We start from the raw sequence: 25,293 nt of genomic DNA, 5'->3' as shown, positions 1-25,293 counted from the left end.
CATGCAACTAAAGTATGTATTATCTGTACTTAGTTATTAAAAAAAAAACTAAATGAAGAAGCAAAGTCTACGTGTGAATAGAATTGTGCGCTTAGTTGCTGTAATTATTCAAAAATATATTCTATTATAACCATTACCTACCGACACCCGAATCTTGTATTTACTTAAAAGTATATAATTTGTTTTCGTTTTCATCATAAAAAAATTAGCAGAAACAGAATTAGTTTTAGTAGTTAAGGTTTTTTTTTCTTTTCGTTGTTGAAATCATTCTGTTAGCTTTAGATTCTCAAAATATACCATTACACCAGTCTGCTACACTTATCTTTTTTTTATAAGATATTAAAGAATGCATGAAAAAATATACGTTTTATTTAGTCTATGCCCAAAAACTTATTAATAATTGTTTCTTAGTGTAAAATAAAACTTTTTTTGTATACAAATAATGAACTGTAATCAATTATATATTTTCCATTTTGTTCGATGACATTTTATCATGTTTCTCGCAACATTATCAGCAAAAATCCGAAATTTAGTGAAAGTTTTACCATTCAAAGAGTTTTGCAAACTAAATGGTAATCTGATGGTACAAGGACTATATACGAGATACCTTTCCAAGTAAGCTGCAATAATTTCCCACGAGTTACCAAAGATGTGTGACGATTTGCGTTGATTTGAGGAAACACGTTTTGTCAATTCTGGTCATTTTTCTTTGATTGCTTCCTCCAGTTTAATTGGTTGTTGAAAGTAAACATCTGATTTGATCGTTTGGTTCCTTGGATGCAGCTCAAAATACACAACATCTTTGCAATTCCACCAAATTGATAGTAAGATCCTTTTTTTTTATGAAATTTAACTTTCGATTTGGTTTGAGCTGGTTCATCACGCTTGGATCATGATCGTTTTAGATTAATGTTAGTATAGATGATCCATTTTTCATTACTTGTTATGATTTGTTTAAAAAAAAGTGACGATTTCAGATGGATATTTCAAATGTTGATTCGTTTTGTTAAGTGAATCTTTTTCAATTCATTTGTGAGTCAAAAAACGAAATTATTTTTTTGCCAACATAATATTTGGTTTGGAATAGAATTCATTCTTGTTATTGGGACAAATTTGAAAATACTTTGTGAAAAAGAAAATATTTTTTATTAAATCAACATTACTTAATCCTATTATCATCGTTTTGTTTAATTTTTTTTTTTCAATAATTTTTAGACCTAAATATATATATAACTTTCATATTAATTTAGTTTAATTCTTTTTTGTCATATTAATAAACTTCTTCGTAGTAAATAAGTAAAACATTGATTCGTGAAAATATACAAGTTAAATCTACCAAAAAAAAAAAAAAACTGTACATGTATCAAACACTTTTACTTACACATATTAGAATTTATGTAATTTATATTTATATTAGAGGTTTTACGCTTAAATCCTAAGGAAAATATATATATCTCTGCCAACTTGGTTGGACTCAACGATATATTGGACGGTTTAAATGAGACTAAACGGAGTTCCGACTCCAACGAACAACTTCTCAATAAAATAAAAGAAATTTGAGTATTCGGATCCTTTTGGAAATTGTGCAAAAAAAAACAAAAATTATGTTAAAGTTTCGAGAGAGTTGTTCTTTGGGGCGTACAAATTAAGTAAATTTGTTTGGTAAACTCTTTGTTTTAAGCTGCTGCTCTCTCTCTCCTTTCTTTCATCTCTCTCATCAATAGGCACTATCTATCCTTTGTACTACCTGTACATATACAATACACAAAATATATATATATAAAAAAAATAATAATTATTTCCATGAACACAAAGTAATAATAATTCAGAGAAAACTTAAGAGAAATGGTTAAATTATAGAAATACAGTCTGTTTTGTGTGTGTTTTTTTTAAATACGGGTGTGCGCGCGGGCGAGAACGGTTTAAATGACGGCCGCGTTCTGTGACCAGAGGTATCTGAAGACGACGAAGAACGAGGCGAAGAATATGGTGAAGAATGGAACGGGCGTTGCGAAAGCCGAATTGTAGATGTAGCAGTACGGGCATTGGCTGCTGCCGCAGACTTCGCAGATGTTCAGCAAGTAGGTGGTCAGGGAATCGAAGATTGTTTCGTTGAATCTCTCCGGGGCGTAGTAATCGTAGACGCGGATCGGTAGGAATCTGGACATGTTGGCAACCGGGTACCAACGTTCCACTGTTAAATTAATGCAAGTTTCGTGCTCGTCCAACTGCAAGAATAAATAATTAATATATGTTGCATTGATTTTTGTTAATAAAACTCACGTAATCAAAGTAGAATAAGACTTTGCGTTCAAGGAATTTGGCTCTCTGCAAATTGCGAACTTTCTTCGACAGGATGTACGCGTCGAGTTTCTGTTGCTGAACAATGTAACCTGTAGGTATGGCTATATCGAGCACAGCCATTCCCGATCTCTCAGATTCATTCAGATTGTTCCAACGTTGACAGCTGTAGTAGGAAATGTGCGAGTGATTTCTTCCGTAGAAGTCAGCTCTGGTCCACAAATCGAAAGCGGGTTCCGGCGGTTGCGTTTGGAATTTAGCTATATCCACGTTATATTGGACGCTCATCTGAAGAATCGCGTAACCTGTACCTTTAGCTTGCACTTTGACTGTGCCCCAGGCTTCTGGGATTTCGATGCTTTGCAATTGAGCTCTGTTCTTGTCGTTCACATGCAGCACCTTCGTTTGTCCGGCGAGTGCTGTAGCCTCGACGGTAACAGATAAACTGGAGATATCTCGAATCCTTTGCGCCGCCGTGTATTCGATCAGAGCCTTCATAGCGTGCGCTGTGTCGATGGTGGAGGCCCAACCTCCGTCCGTTAATCTTTGCGTGTTCAACCATCTCACGATGTTATCTACGAGGATCTCTTGCCTTGCCACGTATATCATGAGACCGTACGCGGTGGCTTCGATGTTCTCTGAATCGTACTTGTAGGGTAATCTTGGTAGCAAGAAAGGTTTTTGATTTTCGATCTTGTAAGGCGGTTGAGGCAACTGCTCTCTGGACCAGTACATCAAACCTCCTTCTAATCGAGCGTTGCGCGCCAACAAGTTGAACGCAGTCTCCGCGTTATTCGCTTTGCTCTTCATCAAAGCGTAAGCTACGATGGAAATATCGAAGGGATTGCCGAACTGCTCCAACAACTTCATGTTCTTCTCCAGCCAATTCAACGCTTTCATTTGAGCGATCGACACTTTCGAACTTAATCCACCTAAATACAAAGAATTGATTAATTATTGCTTCTTTTTCGTTTAAATTTCTATATAATTACTTGAGAGATCTTTCACCGTTTCCAACATGATGACGACGTGTGCGGTCAACGTGATGTTTCTGTGCTGATACGGATCGTTTTCGCTGTACGTGAACGTGTTATTGTACTTTCTGTCTGCCAACCAGGTGACTTCGTAGAAAGCACCCTCCGGTCCTTGATGCTTCAACACCCATTCCACCGCCTTCGAAATAACAACTGGGTCGATGTAGATGTAATTCTCCCATTCGTAGAAGCTGGCCTCCTGTAAGATTCGGGCGCAATGTGCCGTCAACCAGACCGATGACATCGACTGATTCCAATCACTCCTGAAGAAACTGAACGAGCCGTCCGGTTGCATAAAGGATAATTGCTTTTGGTACGCGATGTTCATGTGGTAGAACGCTTCGCGTTCCAAAGTCTTGTTCCTCTGTATGGCGTATCTCATGTACAAAGTGGTGTACATATTCGCGGCGAATCCGAATATGTTCTGTTCGGCCGAATCCATCGGAAGGTACAGCAAAGAGGTGGCGTTCACCGGCATCGTGGGGAAAATAGGCCCAACCACATCACCAACAATCGAGACTTTCGCCTTATTAGAACCGTAAACGTAGTATCTATCGTATTCGTATGGAATGATCGGAGTTTCTGTAACGTTTACGTGCATGTACTGGAAGGCGTACGCGCGATTGCTCAAATCCAAGAGCATAGATTGGTGCCGGTACTGCGGAATACCATCCGCCTCGACTCTAATTCTTTTGGTGATTTGGTCTTTGCCAATCAGAGCTGTGGCGTGCACGGTTACATCAATATCTCCCAATCTCGTTGGAACAATCGGTAAATAAACCACAGCGACGTCTTGAGCCTACAAACATTAATATTCTCAAAAAAAATGAATTAAACAATAATTAACTAATTACCTTAATATAAACAAAGAATTGATGTTCTCCGAACGTAGTCCTAGGATTGTAAGCGACAACGATTCCATCTTCTTCGACGTGAACGAACTTATAATCTGGCGATCCGTTTAACACGACGGTGGCTTCGATCGGGCTGGTCATGTAATTGAAAACGCTAACTCTGACGCCGACCTGCTCGCCCTGCATGCAACTAGTTGGCATTTCCACGTTGATGAAGAATGGTAACACTCCAACGTACTAAAAATTAATCAATTAATTTATATATGAGTCTATATCAAAATCAAATCAAATCTAAATCCCGATGAAAAAATAATTGCTAATATTTATTTTAAAATTACGATGTGCCGAATTAATGAGACTTCTGTTGTTGAATACACTTCATTATTTGTCTATTCGCACTTCTATTGCGTTACTCAATGCTATTCGCATTACATACTTTCAGGATTTTGATCTAATGAGAAAATGAAGCAAACATACCTCAATTGGTTGATTGATCATTCCGAAACCCATGGTTGGGCTCATCGAAAAAGCGGAGACCATCCAATGCGCTGGTCTTGCAGGTACATCAATGTTGAAAATAAAGCGACCGTGCGGCCCGATGTTGCAGTCCTTCCACAGCCATACGTTCTCGTATTGCCTCTGGATGCGGCTGAATCGGTATTTGCGAAAGTACAGCATTTCCGTTCCGTTATTGTAAACGCCTGAAGATTTTAAAAGATATATTCAGTTCATCAATTAAAGCAAGCAACATTTCGAACTTACATCCACTCTCGTCAGTTCCATCCTCGCAATCTCTGATGCCATTACATTTCCCTCTTATATTATAGCATTGTCCGCTCAAGCACTCTCCCATACCCAGAGACTCGTCGCATTGAGATCGTCGGCGCGGTACTTCGATGTCACTGAACACGATTAAACCGGAGTAGGCGAAAGTCCTGTTCGCGTCGATACCATAAGACGATGATGGATAGTAAACTAGCTCATCTGGGTCTCCTTCGTGAGAGAACCACGTGTGCTGAAGCGTGCCGTTCGTGCTTCCTTCTTCGAATGAAGCCATCTTCGTGATCACCTTAAAACGAATAGAGAAATGTAGAATTTGCAAATTATTTTCTTTTTAGTTTATAATCCTTACTTTAGCGTAGGTTAATTCGTTTCCGGCTTGCATTGTGTAGAAAGCGTTGTCGATTCCTGAGAGGCCAACGTAAGCACCTGGTTCACCGTAAATAGCAATCTCCACTTTGTGCCCAGTCCTGGCTTTCTTGTTATTGATGAATACAGAGAACTAAACAAAAAATAAATACATGATATTATTATCTAATTCTGTTTACTTATTTGCAGTGTTTTTTTTTACGTGATTTCTGCTGATTCCATTAACGGGGAAGGTCAGACTGTCCGCAGTGACTTCACCGTATTTCCCAACGTGCCAGACGACGACTGTGGCCACAGGTGCCATTTCCGCGCTCAATGTCACCGCCATCGTAGCAACCGAATCCTCCATCACTTCATCCCCAGTCAACAGTACAATTCCTTTGGCCACAATCATGTAGTTGAAGCGCGGCACGTAATAATTACTTCTAATATGCAGAATGATGTATTCTCCGACCTTTGCGAAAGATGAATAAATAAGTAAATTCAAAGAAAAACTATATATAGATAACATACTCTTGGTGAAATGGTGCTGGTGGAGACTTTTAGATGTTGATTATCAGGGCTGTAATGCGTCAACATTAACAAATCCGCGTCGGCTCTTCCGCCTTCTGCGTCTCTGAAGAATGCTTGCATACGTATCGATTCTAAAAAAAAAACACGAAAATTGTAAATAAAATTACATAAATTGCATTATTTAAATTGCGTACTTATATCGTTCAATTCGTTAACCTTCCTCACTCCTTCCAATTCCAACTCGTACTTCAAATCGATGTGGTATTGCCAGACACCAATATCGTCGGACATCTTCAAGGTTCGCGTCGGTAAATCAAGTCTGGCCCCGCCATGCCTATCAATAGATGTGTGAATCTCCATCGTACCCTGCAATAATCTCGAGTCCTCGAGAGGCGATCCGTCGTGGAATGAAGCTACGATCTGCGAAGAGAGCACTCGATGAGTTGAGTTCTTCGATTCATTATATAGATGCTTACGTAAGCGGTGGTCGGCATGCCGGGTTTGAAGACCTGCGGTGAATCTCCGAGGAACGCCAATTTGATCGAAGAGTTGAACATACGCGCGATGGAATGACCCTCGATGACTTCGTCGAGGAATCTGTCGCCGACGGTCGCAGTTATGATCACCTCCATATTCTCTAAAGTCGGCACGTGATGCAGCAAATCGCGAATAGGATATTTAAAGTTGTAAGCACCATAAAACTAAAAAATATATACATATTACACAACTTGACAAAGTAACAATTTTTTTTTTATAAATTATTGTTCTGTTTGTAATCGAAAAAAGTAAACTGCTTGTTGCATCAGGAGCAGCCAAAGCACTGAAAAATATTGAAAAAAACTTACGAAATTTAAGTGAGGAGTTTTCGAGTAATAGTCGGCGATGTTTGTCCAGAATGGATATTCCTCCTCCTAAAAGATAACGTATCAAATGATTAGTATTTATTGCAAACTGCCGAGAAAGCGTTTCTTACAAAAGTGAAGTATTTTTCTACGGTGTGTTGATTATAACTGCTGCTTCCACCGTAGTTCTCGTACTCGTAGAAATCGTACTCATCGCCGGGCCGATTTCTGTGCAGTTTCTTGTCCAAGTCTTTGAGCGTCTGCTGCAGAGGTTTGATGGGTCTGATGGTGGCTTTCAATGTTAAGTTTCCTCTGACCGGAGCACCGCTCGTGTAATTGGCCATCACCGTTCCGTAGATGTACTCCTCGTTGGTGAAGAAGAACGCAGGCATGGTAACGTTGACCTCGAATCGCGTCTGATAATATTCCTCCACCAGAAACGTGGACTCTTCGATCTGTCCCTGCGCCACGACCTTAATCTTCCACTCGCCGAACACCGGTTGATCGGATAACTGATAATCCAAGCTGACCGTTCCCAGATTCGATTGTCGCGACAGCCAACGCTTCATGATGTGCCCACTGGGATCCAGCATGTAAACGTCGATGGCATTTTCGAAAGATTTCAACTCGGTGTTGATAGGAATCGTTCTAAAGCGAACTATAGTAACAATATAACAATAATTAATCATCGATTTTGCATTATGTTTTTTCTGTCTTACCAGTTTGTCCCTGCATATATACAGGTTTATCCAATTGGATGAAAATTGTCATGGATCTTTGCGAGAACACGAGTTTACTTTCGTTGACGAAAGCGGATCCTCCGAGCACGTTGTCGTACAGACCTTCGACGCGCAGCTTGTATTCACCGGGCGCGCTTGTCGTTGGGACCTGTAGCAGAAAATCTATTAATCAAAGGAAATATAGGGCGAATCTGGAGATCTGACCCTCATTAAGAGCGTTTCCGGGATGCCCTGCTTCAAGGATTTGTGTTCCGCAGACATTTCGACGCCGTTTCTGTGTATAGAAGCGCGTACAATCAAAGGCGCCTTCTCCCTTAGAATCGTTGCGGAGACTCGATACAATTGACCGGGCCTCACCATACGTGAAGCCACAATAAAGTACGTCCTTTAATCAAAAGAAGAAAACAAGTTGATTACATTTCGAATTTTATTTATTTCTTAATTATTATTATTACGCTTCTCTGATGATCGATCTGTGCTCGAATCCGTCCAGCTGATTGGGATTTGCGTAATCGTACTGTGGTCTAGGCCTGTTGTTGTTGTCGAAACGACCGTACGGATCGTTCGATCCGTACTGATCCTGCTTTCCGAAACCATCACCTGGTCTTGGGTACGATTGTGGTGGAGGCCCATTGAACGATGGGTCTGCAGGTGAGTACTGGTCGTAATTGCGGTTCGTCGTTGGAAACGGTGGGCTGTTCGTGCTGAACTGGTTGAAGGGTTGATTCTGGGCTGATGTTAGCACGCACAGCATAGCCGCAAAAAACCACCGATGCAGCTCCATCCTAAAGATTTTAACACCTAAAAGAACAAAGAAATAATAATTTATTTTTAAGCAGAGACAAATCAAATGAAATATGAGCAAAATTCGTAAGTCTATTGAACCAGGATGAAACTGGACCAACAAAAGATCAACAGCTAAACAAACGATCCGCATGCATCCGTTTGAAGATCACGTGCAAAGTAAATAAAGACAAATTTATTTTGCTTCAAATCGGCGAGCATGGAAGGAGAGAACAACATTCGGCAAGTAGTTCAACGACCAGAATTAACGCTCTCCCGCAAGCTACCAAAAACACTGTTTACAATAATACAGGTGAAGCAAACATTTATCAAGGATATATTAGAAGAGAAACGAGTTCTTTGTTTATCGAGGTACATTATCAAACCTTAGATGTTTGCCTCGGAAATGCGAAACGAAAGTATACAATGGACCTAATTTAATAATATTTTCGTATACGCTATTAACAACAAACAGGTATCTTGTATTTCACTATAATTGCGTTATTAAGATGTCAACTCATTGTAATGGCCTTATATAATATTTATAAACATAATTATATATTTTTTCTATCTATGTAATTTCTATAAGTAATAATACACGTTTTTTTGAACTCGAATTATATCCAAATGGTAGAAACCATAGTAATGTACGAATACACGCATTATACCCTATATATCTAGCTTTGATATGTATCTTTTGGATTATTTCTACCTATTATAGTTTTCTTAGAAAATTACTAAAATGTGAAGACTTTTTTCGAGCGTTACTTTTTTTTATTACTTCAACTTGGAAGGAGAATTACAGTCAAACAAATGCAATCCAAATACTCGTTACATTCACAAAATATTCAACTTTCATACGAATCTTATGGATCCATTCCATCTATTATAGTTTTTGAGAAATGCTAATCATATGTAGGCTTTTCGTATTATCTAATTTTAGAAAGTCTTTTAAGTTTGTTTTTTTTTGTGTGTGTATATATAATATTTATGATACCGGAAAATGAAGCGAAGGTGGAGGCTTCCGGCATCCAAATCGGGTGTTATTAGACACGTGCTGCACGGTCTGGGGATTCTATTAGGGGGGTGGAAGAACTTTCCATCTCTGTCCCATTTATTCCCCTCGTGCTGCACATGTAAAGAGTCTGGTACGTCGAGGGGATTGATGATAAACAGCCGGCACACTGCATCAAACAACAAAGTATTCCATCCACCAGCTTTACCGGTGAGAGTCCGGAATCAGAGAAAAATGCAAACAGAAATTGTGTACACATCGACCGGATTATAACAGATCAAATTGCATTACGAACTAACCGAGCATAAACAAACTAATTTTAAGGGTTGATGACCTTCTTTTTTTTGAAAGGGTGCTCTTTTTTCTTGGCGAAGAACAATAAAAAAAAATCGAGGTAGCAGCTTTATGTAGTGCGCATCGAGCTAAATAGATCGTGTCAAAATATTTGGTTTTGCAGAGATAAATTCAACATCCTCGTATAATTAAATTAGAACCGCGTCTGGCTACTATCCTGGTTCATCCACTTCATTTAAATTGCACTTCACTTAATTGAAACAATCCGTCCCGGTGTTATTATTATTATTAGTATTAACATCATCATTATTATTGCAGCTCAAACAGGAAAAGTCAGGTTCATGAACCCTTTTTCCCTCCGAACTAATGCACAAAATGTTTAACACTTCCTACAATCATTTAAAGTAATAATTGAAAAATTAAATGTTGATTACCTTTATTATTATAAATAAATAACAAACAAGTACGTAAAGTGTAAATAGTGTAGAAACAAATGTAATGAAATAAAAAAAAAGTCAAGTACTTCCGCACGTTTGGCACTCGTCGCACTATTTATAAATCCGCACTGTACTTTTTTTTTATATATATACACACACACACTCTTCTTTTTTAACGATTATGAACTTGAGTGTGCTCTACAGATCTTATTTATACACTTACGCGCATTCTTTAAATAAGTCAATCGTTGGTGGTGCGTTTATTTGTGAAATCTCTACGTTATTTATACCTTAATTCACGATATTTTTGCAATAAACAAACCATCGTACAGTCAACATCATTTAAAGTGTTTATTTGGAATTCGAACTAGTTTTTTCAAGAGCAATTTAAGTAAATAGAATATGAACAAAAACATATTAGCTTATTTGATTTCATCCACACAATTTTAATTGTATTATACAAAAAATATTGATTTCTTTTATTAAAAATTATATTATTCAATATGAGTATGAAATTGGTATAGATTTAGATATAAGTGCTACAACAAACTCTTTTATTTGGTAATATATATGAAGAAAACATAAGTTTATGAAAAAATGTAATTTCTAATTGAAACTAGTCTTGTTAGTATGAATAAGACATACATTTATATAGCGTAGTAAGTAAGTAAAAGTTCGTACTTAAGCAGATGCAGTTTACTTTTATATTCTGAAATAAATCTTAAACTTTATAATCTTCGAAATTTTTGTAATCAGTGTCAGTGGAATTGAAAATCTGGAGGCAATAGAGAAACAATGAACCAATGGAAGCTTGATTTCATTCAAGTCATTCTCTATATACTTTTTTTGTAATAGAGAAAGTTCTCTACTTCTATAGTTGAAAATAAAGACGGGCAAAATGATTCATACAAAAACACTGCAGCATTCCTTTCATTCCATTTGTATCTTATCAAAAAGCAAGAAATCAGTTAGAATTTAGGTGAAGATATTTGGCAACAAAGAAACCTTTAATTTCTCCGCCAATTTAGTTGGGTAAAGTATGTAATTTTGTTAAAAAATTAATCAATTACATAACGTATTTGGTAATCATATTCATACGTTAGAATAATTCGTATACTGTGCACTGTTTGAAACCGGACTAAACGAAGTTTGATTGAAGTCGCACTATACGAGGTGTATCTGTATCTTATCTCCTATTATTTGTTTCTCAGTAGACTTTTTGCAAATAATTAAAGATATAAAACAAAGAATTACAAATAATTGTTTGAGATCTTAATACATATACTGTTAATTTTCACAATATTCTCACATTACCAAAGAGAAATGCTACAATTAGTTTGTTGAGTCTTTTTTTTTTTGTGAAAAAAAGAGAAGTGTTGAGTACTTCTAGAAACTGAACGCTGGGGAAAAAAATAAATGTTTTCAATTGAAGTGTAGACGACATCAAAGGCGTGTAGTAAATTGAAACAAATTAATAAATTTATAAATAACGAGCGCTGGAATGCCCATGAAAGCGACTGAAAAGTGCAATAAATAACATTTATGTGTTAAGTAAAAAAAAGAAAAGTAAAGAACTAAAGAAAAAGCAGCGTCTAATGCGTTTCTGATCGATAAGGGATCGAGGTTTTCGAATTCTTAATTATATATAATAGGAGAAATTTAATGAAAAGCCGAAGAGATGAGAACTAGTAACTAACTATCACCTAGTTCACCTTGTCTTCATCTTCCAGTCTTGAACCGCTTTTTTTTCTACATCATCTGCCTTTACATATATAAACTGGTTGCTGGCTGATGGAAAAAAAAATTACATAATCTTGAGGACGTAAAGACACATAAATCCTGTTTTCCAGAAGAAGACAAAAAAAAACGAACACAAATTATATATAGATTTTTTTATGCTTATTTCTTCTTCGTCGTCGACGCTTCTTTTTTAATTAATTTTATTTACTGTTGAAAAATTGATAAAGCACGAAAGATTTTATTTAATTTCTTTGATATCATCTTCGAAATCAGTTTTCTCTTTACAAATTTAGTACGTAATTATGGGTAATCTTTTAAGATATTTCGAAAACATCTCGTTGTATCATATGTCTTGATTCATGCAATAAAATTGTATAAAACTTTACCTAAATCAAATGTAATGGAAATTTTAATCTCAGTTGGCGTGAAAACAAAAGAAACGGAAGCAATTACCGCACCACTTGAAGGGATGATGTCTTATGTAATAAAGATATTTTTCGTGTACACGTTGAAAAAGTAAATCTTAAACCAGTTGCAAATCTATTTATATAATTCAGAGTTCAATAGACGCAAATCCTACCCTTTTTGAAAGGTAATTACAATTCCCCCTGCAAAACCGCAGGTATTGAGTTACAGCCATGTTCTCAACCCCGTTGTGTGTGTGTTTACATGTTGGAAATAACGAGATGATGTAATTATATTAGTTTCATCAAGTTTCAAAACTTAAGTAATTTTACAAATTTCTTATTTATTTAAGTAAAAGTGTCGACATTCAAATATTTCGTTCAGACACGACGAATCACAGCTGCTTTGAACGTTTAGACAATTCTCATTGGGCCATGAAAAATGGGAGTTGGCACACTAGATAAGAGAGTAATAAAAATTTGAGTTGCAGCTGCGAATCATATAGTCAAACGCTAAACGAGGATCGGCTTTTGGTTCTAACGCAAAAACTAATATTTTTTTCGTTAACACATACAATCTTCTTTTATTCAAATCTAAACCAATCGACAAACGGGGACGAAAATTGGGGCGTTCCGTTTCAAATCTAAAATGTAAACAAAAGAATGCGTTTCGCACACTCGATATAAGAGAGTAATAAAAATTAGACGATTGTTTTAAACAAATGGCGATGAAAACACGAATCTTCGCGAATGAAAATATTTGAATTGTATTATTATTTCTTTCATCATAGATTTTTTTTCCGATGAATTAATTATTATAAGTACATCAAATTGCAATAACATTTAAAAAGAAATCAATGTGTTCTAAATATAATTAATAATAATTCTTATTAACTAGACGTTTTTATCGGATTGAGATGGCTTAGTTGTCGATAAAATTATTGAACAATTAATTAACGCGCTCTGAATTGTATTTAGTCCAATAAATATAAGAGACAACAGTTATCAATGATAGCCGATGCAGTCAATCAATTAATGGAGGTCGCGTTTTTCCTCTCCTCAATCCAATTAATAACTTATTTCATTTCTCGAGTCGTCATCGTTATTTTCAGTCCCTCGAGAAACGACACAGAAAAACGGTTTCATCGATTTGCGCTAAATCGAGCAAAGTTGTTGTGTTTGTTTGGGTTTGGTCGTCTATAATTCATCGATTTATTTTAAACTCTCCTCCGCTCGGTGACTTAATGCTATAATGCTAATGCTATGCCCTCTGTAGACAGTCTGGTTTTGGTATTTTTAGGTTTAGAGAAAAAAAAGTGCATCGAAACGCACTCGACCAGATTTTATAAATAAATCAGTTTCAATGAATTCATTATCGATTTAATCAAAAAAAATACGAAAATAAACCTTAAATTAAATAATAATTCATTGATTCCTTACAAATACTTTGTTTTCAAAACATGAAAGAATAATTATCTAATTTATGAAATCAATTCCACAACATTCCTTCGAGTAATCTAACTAACTAAATAACTTTTGTTAATTCTTTAACAATAATTTAAAGAATGCAAAATATAATCAAGTAACTGCTTTCCTTCAATTACTGTTTTAATCCTTCTCATTTTCCAAGAAAAAAACGCATTTTTTTCTTCCTGTTTTCATTTTATCATTTATTTTAATAATTACTATAATAATATTTAATAATTACTAAAGTAATATTAAGTAAACCAAAACTGTCTCATTTTTCATCCTTCAATGTAATTTCTTCCACTCATTAAAGTAATTACGTTTTCTCTTTTCTGTGGTCCACCAAAAAAAAAACATATAAGAATCAAACATAAACATTTTTTTTTGTTAAAAAATATTTTCAAAACTTTTAACATAGTTTAACAATTACATTAGAACTCTTTAATTTCGAAACTAAGTTCAATCGAGATGTTGCCTAACTATGAATAAGAAAAAGCTGGTTAATGAGAAGAGAAGTCCATTATCATTTAAAACAGGTTCTTCTTTCGGACATGAAGGAAGAAAATTCCTGTAGAAAGTGATCTTTAAATCACTTCATCTTACATCTCGTCCATCATCTTCACGTAATTATTCATATTAGAGGCTATATCAACCGTTAACTCTATTCTATTCTCTATAATTTTTGAATGAAGAGATTAATACATTCCTGAAACGCGATCTGTTAAGATTTATTAATTGGTGGATTACAGTCCTTCCATTTGCATACTTTTTATGTGTGTAAGTATCAGATGCAAAGCGAAATGCAATATATTCCTCCCCCCTTTCCCATAGTTCAGTAGCCTTTTTTCCACATCCCTCGTGGTAATAAATTTAAAATAATCATTTCCTATTTCCGTCCGCACTTAATGCAATTGACCGAAACATTTACACTTCGTACTAATTGATTAATAACTCGTCATTTAATAAACATAAAAAAACTGATTTGAGAACTGGAACATCGTCAAATATTGTTTCACATCATATATTGTGAATGTTATGAAATTATAAAAAAAAATATACTTTGAATATTTAAATAAAAACTAGTTTAAAAACAACTTTTGTATTTAATAAATAGTTCTATTACGATAAAATTTTGTAGGTTTCCTTTGTATATTTCATTAAAGATAATGAGACTAGATTTAATGAGCTATAATTCAATTGAATGTAAAGGGTGTCCCAAAAACAACTGACATTTTCAATTTGCCGCTATTTTTTTCGCGGTAAAACCAGAGTCGAGATTTTTTATATTCTGTCATTGGTAAACATTGAGGTTAAGTAATGTGAAAGTACACGATCGCAAAATGCGAACAATGCAGTGTTTTTTTAATCTTACGTCATACCTATAGTAAAATTTCCACGGCACACTTACATTTATGATGAAGTTTTAATTTTTGATATATCCTCAAGAAAGTCCAAAAAGAAACAGTATTTAGAAGAAACTATAAAATATACTTAAGTTAACGACTAAATAGTTTATATCTTCGGATTAACACCGGTCCAAAACTTAAATAACTTAAGTTATAGTTGTCTTTTTTTTTAAATAGTTTGGTAACTGCTGCACACTAGATTTATATGTGCAACTGAAGAATGCACTTTATTGTCTCGAATAAAAATTCCGTCTTTGAACAAGAGATAAAGAATTTATATAATTATTAAGGCACGTACTAAGTGTGCGGCTATTAAGATCGAGGAACGGAATTCGTGTACTATTCACTTTGTCTGAGGAAATACAATTTATTTCTATAATGAAAACACGTTGCGCGCCGAAATATTTCAATAGACGTTGCACAAACACATCTTTTTGGTACATGACATTGACAGTTAAGTCGACGTATAAATATACGCAAATGACCCAGAAATAGGTTATTTTTTGCCATCTGTTTAGTTTTTCCCTCTATTTTTTTTTTCTTTGACTTATCTACCAGGGAAAAGGAAACTTGTGACCCTGTAAATATTTATGTCCGTACGAGACGCTTGCCAAAGGATAAATCACAACTTACCCAACAGTAGCTATTTCACTTTTTCTGCTGTTCGTTGATTGTTCGACAATAAAAACGGAAATATTTGACCAAATTTAACTCTTAAAGTGTTATAGAAGTGATTTTCAACCAATGTGTGGATCTGCGCAATTCAATTGTTATCCAAAGAAGTCCAAAGCTCAAGAAATGTATTTATTCCAGATAAATTATAGACAAAAATATGTCTATAATTTGAACTAATTTAACTATAAAAATGTTTATCTTCAACTTTTAAACAAAACTAATTTTATTGGTAATTGAAGTGATACGAAAATTAGGTTATTCTATCAAATTGTTCCATTCAGCAATTAAATTATTAATAAACAGTTCATTCAAGTGAATGATGTTCTTTAAGTATGTGAAATACAGTCTTTTAATGTGTTTTTATTAAAAAAAAATGAATCTCAAGTATTGAGAATAGTAATTTACATGAATTACGTAACCCGATAGAAAGTTGAGGAGTTTCAGTAAATGCCTTCGGTAAAATAAACTTAAACGACAGAAAAGAAAATTAACATCTCTCCGCTTGTCGTCGCCTCGATGAAAAAAAAAATAGATTTTTTAAATTATCTTCAATTGGAACTACCACCGCTTCAATCTTACTTAAGAGAAGAAACAAAAACTAACCGGAAGTCGACTTCACCAAACTCATTTAACAACTGATGCGTCGAAGAGCTCGCAGATTCCAAAATAAATTTAAAAAAAAAAACATAGTGGGTTTTGGAATTGAAATCATGGATAACAAAAAAATAACCCACGTTCTGACATATTACGTAACTCGAATTATACATATTTGAATTATAGACTTGTTGTTTTTGTGCACACTTCACGTGTAACAATTCCTATTTATTACGATATTAATCTTAAACGTTGTGGGGTTGTTTGAAGACGAGTCTCCAGAGGGTGTTTTTTTTTGTTTCGATGCGTGTGCGCTGCACACTAAATTTTTTAGTGAAACCGTTTCAAAAATAGATCGTTGATATCTGGCTTCCGACAGTGGTGGGTAAATAAACACGACAAATATACAATTTTTTTGGGGCTGGCTTTTTTTGGGGTTGCTGGAGCAGCAGCAATTCGTGCGTGTTTGTGTATTGCTTGGTCTCCCCTTAACATAATCAAACACATTAATTAACCGGAGATCCTGGATAACCTCAACGGGAGTCCCAGAAGCCCACACAAATAGCACACCTCCTATATATTAACATTATTTTAGAATAAATAATGTCAAGTTATTTACACAATTTCTATTATAATCATTTTTTTTAGTAATTTCATTGTTAAAACTTACAGTAAATTAACTCACATTAACATTGAACGCCTTTTTACTTTTTTTTATGTATGTGACGTTCATTCAAATATTAAGAATTTAGTTGCTAAGAGTATTACACCACATTCTCGCTTTGACACAAAGTGACAACTGTCATTTGCGACCCAACGTATTCGTTTGTGGTTATATTGCAACCCAATTGTTACTAATATCATATTTTTGTAACGTTTTGACAGCTGTCATTTTACAATGTCACAATTTAAAAACGTTGTATTAATTGAATCAGTATGGAAATAGTTCTTCTGATATAACCACAATACTGATGCAAGCTTTATTTCTTTATGTACAATGATGATTCGCTACTTATGTGGTTCTCCAATAATTCTGAGAAACATTACGTATTTCGATGCATGATTCATAAACGTAAGAGAGATGCATGCAATTATCATTCTCAATGGAAACGAAAATAAATCATTCGGTAATTCTTAATTAGCACACTGCACGTATGCACCTATGTTTTTGAGCAACCTGAATGAGACATTATTTTTAATTGACCGACCGTGACGTGAACTCATTTACTATAAGTGCCGTCTGGCTCAATGCCTTTAATCCAGAGCACAAAATTCAATAATTCTATTTCAAAATGTTTCGTAGTGTAGTGTACATTTCTTAAATTCTCAACCTATTAACCAATAAGTTAATTTTTAGTGGATTACGAAATGACAGCTGTCACCTAGCGACAAAACGTCAATAATTTTATGTTACAAACTTTTCTTTTCGATAAACCGAGAAGTATAAGTAATAAGAAAAGTGTTTTGTGTTTTCCTCTTGGATTTGTTTATATCGAAACAAAGAATTCTACTGTACTCCGAGCATAAATTAAAAGTCAACTTTGTCGATGCGTGAAATGTACAGAATTTCCGAAACATTGACATTGTCTCGCGATAATCTCATTCGTTCCGTCTGATTTAACAAGCTTATACACAAACATCATTACAGAAACTTGAAACGCTCACAATGTTATTAAGTAAAGAAACTAGAATAGTATGTATTTCGAGTAGTGACGATAGTGTTGATTCAGACATTAAATTAAACCAGTGACTTTGTACATGACTTTTAGGTTGACAGAAACAAAGTTCTATGCAACACATGTCAAGTCAAATCCGATGCGCACATCGCCCCATATGTGCGAAGAATTGCAACTCGTTAAAATTTCCATTCATCCAGTGGAAAGACACCAAAAAGGGGGAGAAGACCTATTGCTTTTCCAATTTTTCCCTAAATCCACCCCAAAAAATCCCCAATTAATCAGAGAGACTTAACAAGCGATTTATTTATCGCCTACCGGATATAACAACAAAATATATATTAATGTGTCAGCATGCTCGACAAAAACACATAAATATACGCCCTTTTTTTACAAACACAACACAAAGACTTAAAAGGAAAGTCCATACATTACGAACAAAATTCTTTAATATCATTGAATCACATTGTTTCATAATAAATGTTTTTGATTAAGTCATTTTTTTTTTAAATTAAAAGCGATAACTTTAAAACTAATTGTAAAATAAATATTTTATCAACCCATTTTGCTAGTTTGTTTGCAGTTTGTACTGTTAAGGAGTAACTGGTGAATCGTTTTGACGCAAGGTGACAGCTGTCATTTTGCGACCCAACATAATCGTTTGTGGTTATACTACGACCCAATTGTTTATAATATCATTGTTTGACACAAGCTTTGACAGCTGTCATTCCGCGACAGTTAAATGTTTTGACAACAAACGAAAGTTGTTTTAGAATTATCAATGTTTATTCAATAAATGTTATTAATTTGTTTAATTCTATTAATCATAATTCTGATTACATCGCTATGAATATATTTTGAATGTATTTTGTTAACGGTTATTTTATATCAATCAAATATGCACAGCACCAATAAGAAAGAAGAAAAAACAAACACGACTACGACATGGAATTCACGATCAGAATAAATTAATACGTCTTTGACTTTGGCGCTTCAAAAAAAAAACTATTTGCTGAAACCGAATGGATCCGTTGAAAGATGTTATAGTGTCGAGCTTATAAAGCAAACCAAAAAAAAACAAACATTTCTTTCAGATTTACGACACTTTGTATATACTAAAACTAAAAAAGAAACATGTTTATTTAAGTAACTAAAATATTGTAATTGCTTTAATGCTGATTTGCGAGTTAATACTTCATAATTAACAAAAGTTACTCAACCTAACAGTATAGTTTATAATACTTAAATACAGTATTACCTCTCATAGTGCGGATTCACTATAGTCCGGTTTGATTATATAAAAAAAACTAAATTTTAATTCAGCAACATAAATTCTAATAAAGTAATAAACAAAGTCCATTTTATACCTTACATCTCGATTAGTCCGGTTGCAAACAGTGCAAAAATCAGGACTATGCGAGGTATTGCTATATTTCGTATTCAATTTGAGAGGTAAAAAATGTTATTTTTTACACTTGTTGAGACGATGTGAATTGTTGAGATTTGCTGAAGGTATTTTAGCTAGACGGAAAAGTTGAACGACATCCGCGTCTCGGGTTATTTATAAGTTAACCCGCATACGTAAAATTAGATTGTTTTTCGCGCAGAAAACCCTAAAAATTTGTCTTTCAGGCCTCATATTCTGGTATCGATTAATTGTTCGCATTGTACCAAAACCTCCTTTATACTACTATTTTAATTTCCGGGGGAGGTGGAGGAGAGACTTCCACTTTACAGTCACGTGATGGACAAGTTGAATGAGGTTCCCGATTATTTCAGGGATTTGGTCTCAACCCTCGATGAATAAAAAAGTATAGTCAAGGGATGTAGGGTGTTGGATAATAAGTTAGGAACTGTGCGTCGAGTGTCGTAAATTCGGTTTTCCAGGCCGAACGAGAAGGGGTCAAATGGAAACGCACGACCTCATATGACTGTTATCCAATTTATACGACATTTAATCAATAACTTTACAGAAAAACCCGTATCAAACCTTATCAATTCGTTGCTTCTTTTTTTTCTTTATTAGAACTTATTGTCGTGCGTTTTGGTGTTAATTGGTAACACTAAACTAGGAGAAAACATTTCTTAATCTTACAAAAGAGGAAGTATTTGCTGTAATCATTTCTAATTAACGGTTTCCGAATCGTAAGAATTTATGATTCCTTGGAAAATCATTAAAATCTGTTAAGTTAAGCTATTAAGTCCATCTTCGAGACCGGAACTCCAATCAGCGAGGGTTAATACAGAAAGTAACAACATGAAAGCATTTTTAGTTTCTTTTGAAGAAACATTCAATCTTTATTTAATGACTTACGTACTAATCCTTAATTAAGATACATTTTATAACTTGATCATTGATTTTGTTTTCTATTCAGTTTATACTAAAGTTAATTAAGCATCTTCTGTTCTTCTTTTTGTTTGTTTTTTCTTCAGTGGACACTCTTTATGTTTCATAAAGCAGTGCTAGAGTTGAAGTTGTCTACAGTATTGATTATTTTCATGGCAAATGAGGTAGACTGTACACATACTGACGAAGACCGCAGCTATTACTTGATAATGAGGGGCTTTTGCTGCCTTCCAGAAACGTGCATTATTCTTGAATTATTTGCCAGACAGAATATTCAAAGGAAATTCTCAATTTCACTCTAATTACTAAATAACTACGTCCAATCCAAAATGTTTAATTCTTAATCCAAACAGTAATAAAGATTGCATTTTAAATATTTATAAATCACTTTATAAATTAATTAAATATTAACATAAATTAGTGTAATAAAGAAATACAAAAAAAATTCAATGAAAAAAAAAGTAGAAAATTCCTTCGATTCAAACTGCAGAAGATTTATTGTAAATAGTTTTGTTATTTTTAGGAATGTGGGATTAAACTGTCTTGCAGGATAACGAAAATACGTCGCAGGATCATTAAGAAACCACGTTTCATCGCAGGTTACAACAACTTAGTGTTAATGTAATAACCAAGAACGCACGCCTTCGACATCTCTTCTCTCCTCGAGCCAACATCTAAAATATACTAATTATAGTTTTTGTCTGCAGTTCAATTCTCTTTTCGTCGCAGCAAATACAAGCTAAACACATTTTTGGAATTGATTGACGAAGAAGTAAATTTATGTTGTTTTTATACGATAATTATATAACCAGTTAAATTTATAGATGTCATCAAAAATAGAAGAAAATGTATGATTATTTCAAGGGGATAAAGAATCGTCAATTTAAGTACAATTTTCAACTGAAATGATTTAATTTAGGTAAGATATTATATAATAATTGTTTGATGCAAATCATGCTAAGAATTATAAGGTGAATGAATGAATTTCATTGTTAATTTGATAACGAAACACTTGTTGCATTTACGAAGTTTTACCATAATAAAAAATTAGAATAAATACGAAATATTCCGTACTATTTGAAACCAGACTAATCGATGTATAAAACATTTATGTATAAAAAATAATAATTTTCCATATTTTTTTTTTTTTCGAATTAATTTTGTTCAATTATAGTTTAGTTTCTTTAGGAACTTTCATACCGGACTACAGTGAATCCGGACTGATCGAAGCTGAACTATGCGAAATATTGCATAGTAAAATCTCAATTTTATACATGAAACCAGTAATTCTACCTTGACACCGATAATGTGTTAATTTAACAATATTGCAACAACTGCATCAGAAATCTCCTTTTTATTTTTACTATTACTATTTCAATTTGTAAATGAGAAATACTTTCTAGAAACGATAAAGAGGTTATTCCAATATTATTTTTAAATTTATTAGTTTATACTTATACAGTGGAACCTCGCTTAACGAGATTAATCCGATCCAAAATTTTCGGATTTTTACTCGTATAGTGTTTTCCCATATAAACTAATGTAAATTACGACAATGCGTATTATGGTCTCCATTTTTAATGATTTTGCTTTTCATATCTATGGTCCTTTTTATTCTTTAGCTTTTTATTTGTTTCTTAAAGTTTGCACAAAAACAAACACAAATAATATGTCTGAACAAAAGTTTTGAAATTTTATGATCACAAACAACACTAAGATGCAACTAGAATGACGACTAACACTGGGAACTGTTTTCCAATACGGTGAAGTGATTTTATATTTGTTTATATTACTTGTATCAATTCGGGGACTTGGTGGAGGTCTCTATATACTTTTGTGTACATAGTGTGTTTATGTATTATAATAATGATTGGACACAAAACATTTGTGTTTTGCATTAACAGCAAACACAAATTATATTTGCAAAGTATAGTCCGCTTTATATATTGAAAAATACACATAATATGTGCACACAAGTTTTAAAAACGATATAGAATCCGCGCAATCCGTGACTTCTCTTCTCATCGTCACTCGTTATGCGACTCGTTAACCGAGTAATTTTTCTTACAATTATGAGAGGTGCTCGTTAAGCGAGGTTCAATTGTAAAAAAAAAAGTTCTACAATAACACATTTTCGAATGATTATTCCCGGAGCGCAATTACCATCTACTTCAATAAATGCTTTCCATTTGATTGAAAAAAGTAATCAAAACAGCAATTTATTAAACCCAATATATTCTTTTCATAAAAGATATGATGGTATTACCTTTAATTAACACAGTTTTCACTCAACACAATCAAATCTTTACGAAACGCTTCGTGTTTAGTTATGCATAATAAAAATGCACAATAACAATGGGGAAATTGAAAAGGTTCTCTCACTAACTCGTTTCATGCATTTGCAGTTAGATGGCATGAAACGATAATTGCATTTAATGATATTATTATTGTCGCCGTTGGGCACAGCCGAGCGATTTTCGGGGGGGAGTGTGCTGTGGGTCGACAGATGTTTCCCATCGAAAATAGAATAAAAGCGAAAATGCGTATTTTTCCTTTTTATGCACACATAAACCACACAACACCACAGAGACACGTGCGCCAGAGAAGAGTACACCTTTCCTCTCTTCCTGAGTTTCGGCTTACAAGAAACGGAATAATGATCGGAACACCCTCAAACAACAGATCAAAAAAGAATGTCACATCTGTCGAAACTGATATTTATAGAGGAAGAGAATCGCTTTTCATGCAAACATTTTCAAATTCTTAGTTTTATTATGGGTTATCTTTTATGATCATCAATTCGAGGACGTATTCAAATTGGAAGCGCTTTGAATGCGAATGAAATTTGCAGATTTCAAAATTTAATATTCCCATTATCAGTGTAACTCGATTATACGAGAGGGCTACACAACCCTCAGTGCTAGCTTTCAACTTTTTTTTTGTATGCAAACGCAGCCCTCCTGCATTAATGTTGGGGGTGTTATCTCAATATACATGTAGAAAGTGAGAGAGGAGGGTTGTCGAGCCATAAGCACCCCCCTAGGAAGTACAACGTTCGCAAAACTTTCGAGCGAACATTTGCATGAAGCAATTAGTCCGAACATTTCGACGTCCGGTAATTTTGCAAATGTGTAAAGGTTCGGTATAAAAACCTGGTCTATTCATTCTTCCATTACTAATTTGAAAATAAGTACAAATTCAGTAAATTAGATTAAATATTCAATTCCACTATTAAAAGTCTTCACATCGCAGAGTTTTTTTGCTGCAATTATAATGTTCGTAATACATCGTAAAAAAGTGTATATATAGGACTTGGAGAATTATCCAAAACGATTACTATTTAGTAAAATAATTGATCAATTAGATAAATAAAAAAACTTGTCAGAAGAGAAGTATAAAAAAATGTTTCATCATATATCTTCTTATATAAATTGAATTAATAGAATATTTGTTATTGTTCATAATAATAAATGTAAACAAGTGTAAATCCTCCAAAACATAATTGAAGTTTATTTTTAAGCGTTGGCATTTGCAGTTCCGTTGAATAATATTATTTAATTGCTTTCAGCTTGTCCCAATTTCACGGATCGATATTTGAAAACTCGCCAATTCGCTTTGCAACGGAGTTCACTCGGACAAGGTTTTCGCGAAAGTTAAAATAAATTAACTTAAAAGTATACAATATGTGAGAATTACTGCATAAAACCTTCAAAGTTTATGAAAAGACCAAGTGAATGTACAAGAAAACGTCTCCGAAACTCTACTGCCCACGCTCACATGTGTGTGTATTATTGACCTTAGAAACCTTTGACGATATTTTCTTCATTGCTGGTTACTGCGATGAGTAATAACGTAATTAAATGTAAGTCTTATTAGTTTACGTTTAATTTCAACATTAAAATTCGACCCCAAAACTTACAACTATAATTTACTTGTTTTAAAAGGACTATTCACAAAGGATTTCGTTTTGACTACTATCTCATCAAGGATTATAGGATTCGGGTATGTTACTGTGTGGGGTCGCTGGTAAAATCAATGCTTCGAAAGGGTTGCGCGCGTGTTTAAAGTTTTGGAAACACTGCATGGAGGATAATTCTAACGTCATAAATGAAACTGTTTATCAAATAAGATTTTTGTTTTTAAATACTATTTTTAGCCTTAACAAAACAATAATTTGCATAATAAGTTATACATCATCAATTCTATTCACTAATTTGTTTAAATCTACTATATATTGAATACTAATTGAATAATAAAGCAATATTTCAACAGTATATGTTTAGAAAGTGCTGACTTTTACTAGATTATGATAAACACACGCAGCATTCAGAATTTTACATTTAGTATTAGTATTAGATTTTACTTAACAAATATGAGAATCACCATTATTCTATAGAATGGTTTTCAATGAAAAAGGTAATAAGATAAATAATAAATATTAGTCATTAGACTGAGATAAAAGCGCGAGAGAAGTGAACTTGCGTTTTAGGAAATGGTAAACAATCGAGTCATGGAAGTTGTTAGTCGAACTGAACAGGTAGGAGGTCGCATAAATGACTCATACCTGCAACAATTTAAATGCATACTATCTGATGACTTGACATCCCCCCCCAACTAAGAACAAAAATGGAAACAAAACCCTTAACTTCCTCAAAGACTTCCTTTTTGATAACTGCAACGCAGCGGTTCTTAATTTACCTTTACAGGTAATACGCGTGGCTACTTTTTGATGGTTAACGCCCAGAAAGTTGCATACCTGAGGAGATGGTTTGTTGTTGGTGTTTCTTTCTTTTATTCTTTTGTTATTTCTCTTTGTAGTTGCTTGCGGGGACGTTTCTATTGGTCGGATAACACTGATATCACTCCATCGCACTTCAGCTGATAACTAGATAACGCTCGTTGTTATCGCGTCATGGTAGGTATAAAAGTCCGCGCGAAAACAGAAACTGGAACACTGATGGCCCGAACGTTCTTCTGCGCTCTTCCTCGCAGCACTATCGGATGCCAACTGAAAAAGGAGTG

At 34.2% G+C, this 25,293-nt stretch overlaps 1 protein-coding gene across 3 annotated transcripts; it reads right to left on the bottom strand.

The window, feature by feature from the left end:
- Positions 1-1,347: 1,347 nt before the first annotated feature.
- On the bottom strand, positions 1,348-25,293 carry LOC108568520 (CD109 antigen). Of its 3 annotated transcripts, none has more exons than XM_017929670.1 (17): positions 16,258-16,282; positions 7,889-8,234; positions 7,638-7,818; positions 7,413-7,581; positions 6,825-7,351; positions 6,697-6,762; positions 6,328-6,552; positions 6,046-6,271; positions 5,852-5,982; positions 5,541-5,792; positions 5,322-5,471; positions 4,952-5,258; positions 4,667-4,890; positions 4,190-4,426; positions 3,294-4,134; positions 2,284-3,233; positions 1,348-2,228 (listed from the first exon to the last, which is right to left on the bottom strand). In XM_017929670.1, the coding sequence occupies exons 1-17, from the start codon at positions 16,280-16,282 to the stop codon at positions 1,923-1,925; spliced, it is 5,163 nt and encodes a 1,720-aa protein (XP_017785159.1). In that variant the 3' UTR covers positions 1,348-1,922. The 3 variants fall into 3 exon arrangements, with proteins under 3 accessions (XP_017785159.1, XP_017785161.1, XP_017785160.1); XM_017929672.1 differs by lacking the exon at positions 16,258-16,282 and adding an exon at positions 9,960-10,021; XM_017929671.1 differs by lacking the exon at positions 16,258-16,282 and adding an exon at positions 25,028-25,293 and having other exon boundaries at positions 1,349-2,228.

The sequence above is a fragment of the Nicrophorus vespilloides genome, unplaced genomic scaffold, assembly GCF_001412225.1.
Source record: "Nicrophorus vespilloides isolate i.1.1-1 unplaced genomic scaffold, Nicve_v1.0, whole genome shotgun sequence".
In the NCBI taxonomy this organism is placed as follows: Eukaryota; Metazoa; Arthropoda; class Insecta; order Coleoptera; family Silphidae; genus Nicrophorus; species Nicrophorus vespilloides.
Note: the sequence above shows the minus strand (reverse complement) of the source record. Positions and strands in the feature narration are given on the sequence as shown.

Excerpts from the sequence above, each read along its gene's own strand:
- LOC108568520 (XM_017929670.1), bottom strand. The coding sequence starts at position 16,282 with ATGAGTTTGGTGAAGTCGACTTCCG. Across the intron at positions 7,819-7,888 it reads AGATCGATCATCAGAGAAGC|GACGTACTTTATTGTGGCTT; the intron begins GTAATAATAATA and ends TTTTGATTAAAG. Across the intron at positions 6,272-6,327 it reads GCATGCCGACCACCGCTTAC|ATCGTAGCTTCATTCCACGA; the intron begins GTAAGCATCTAT and ends CTCTCTTCGCAG.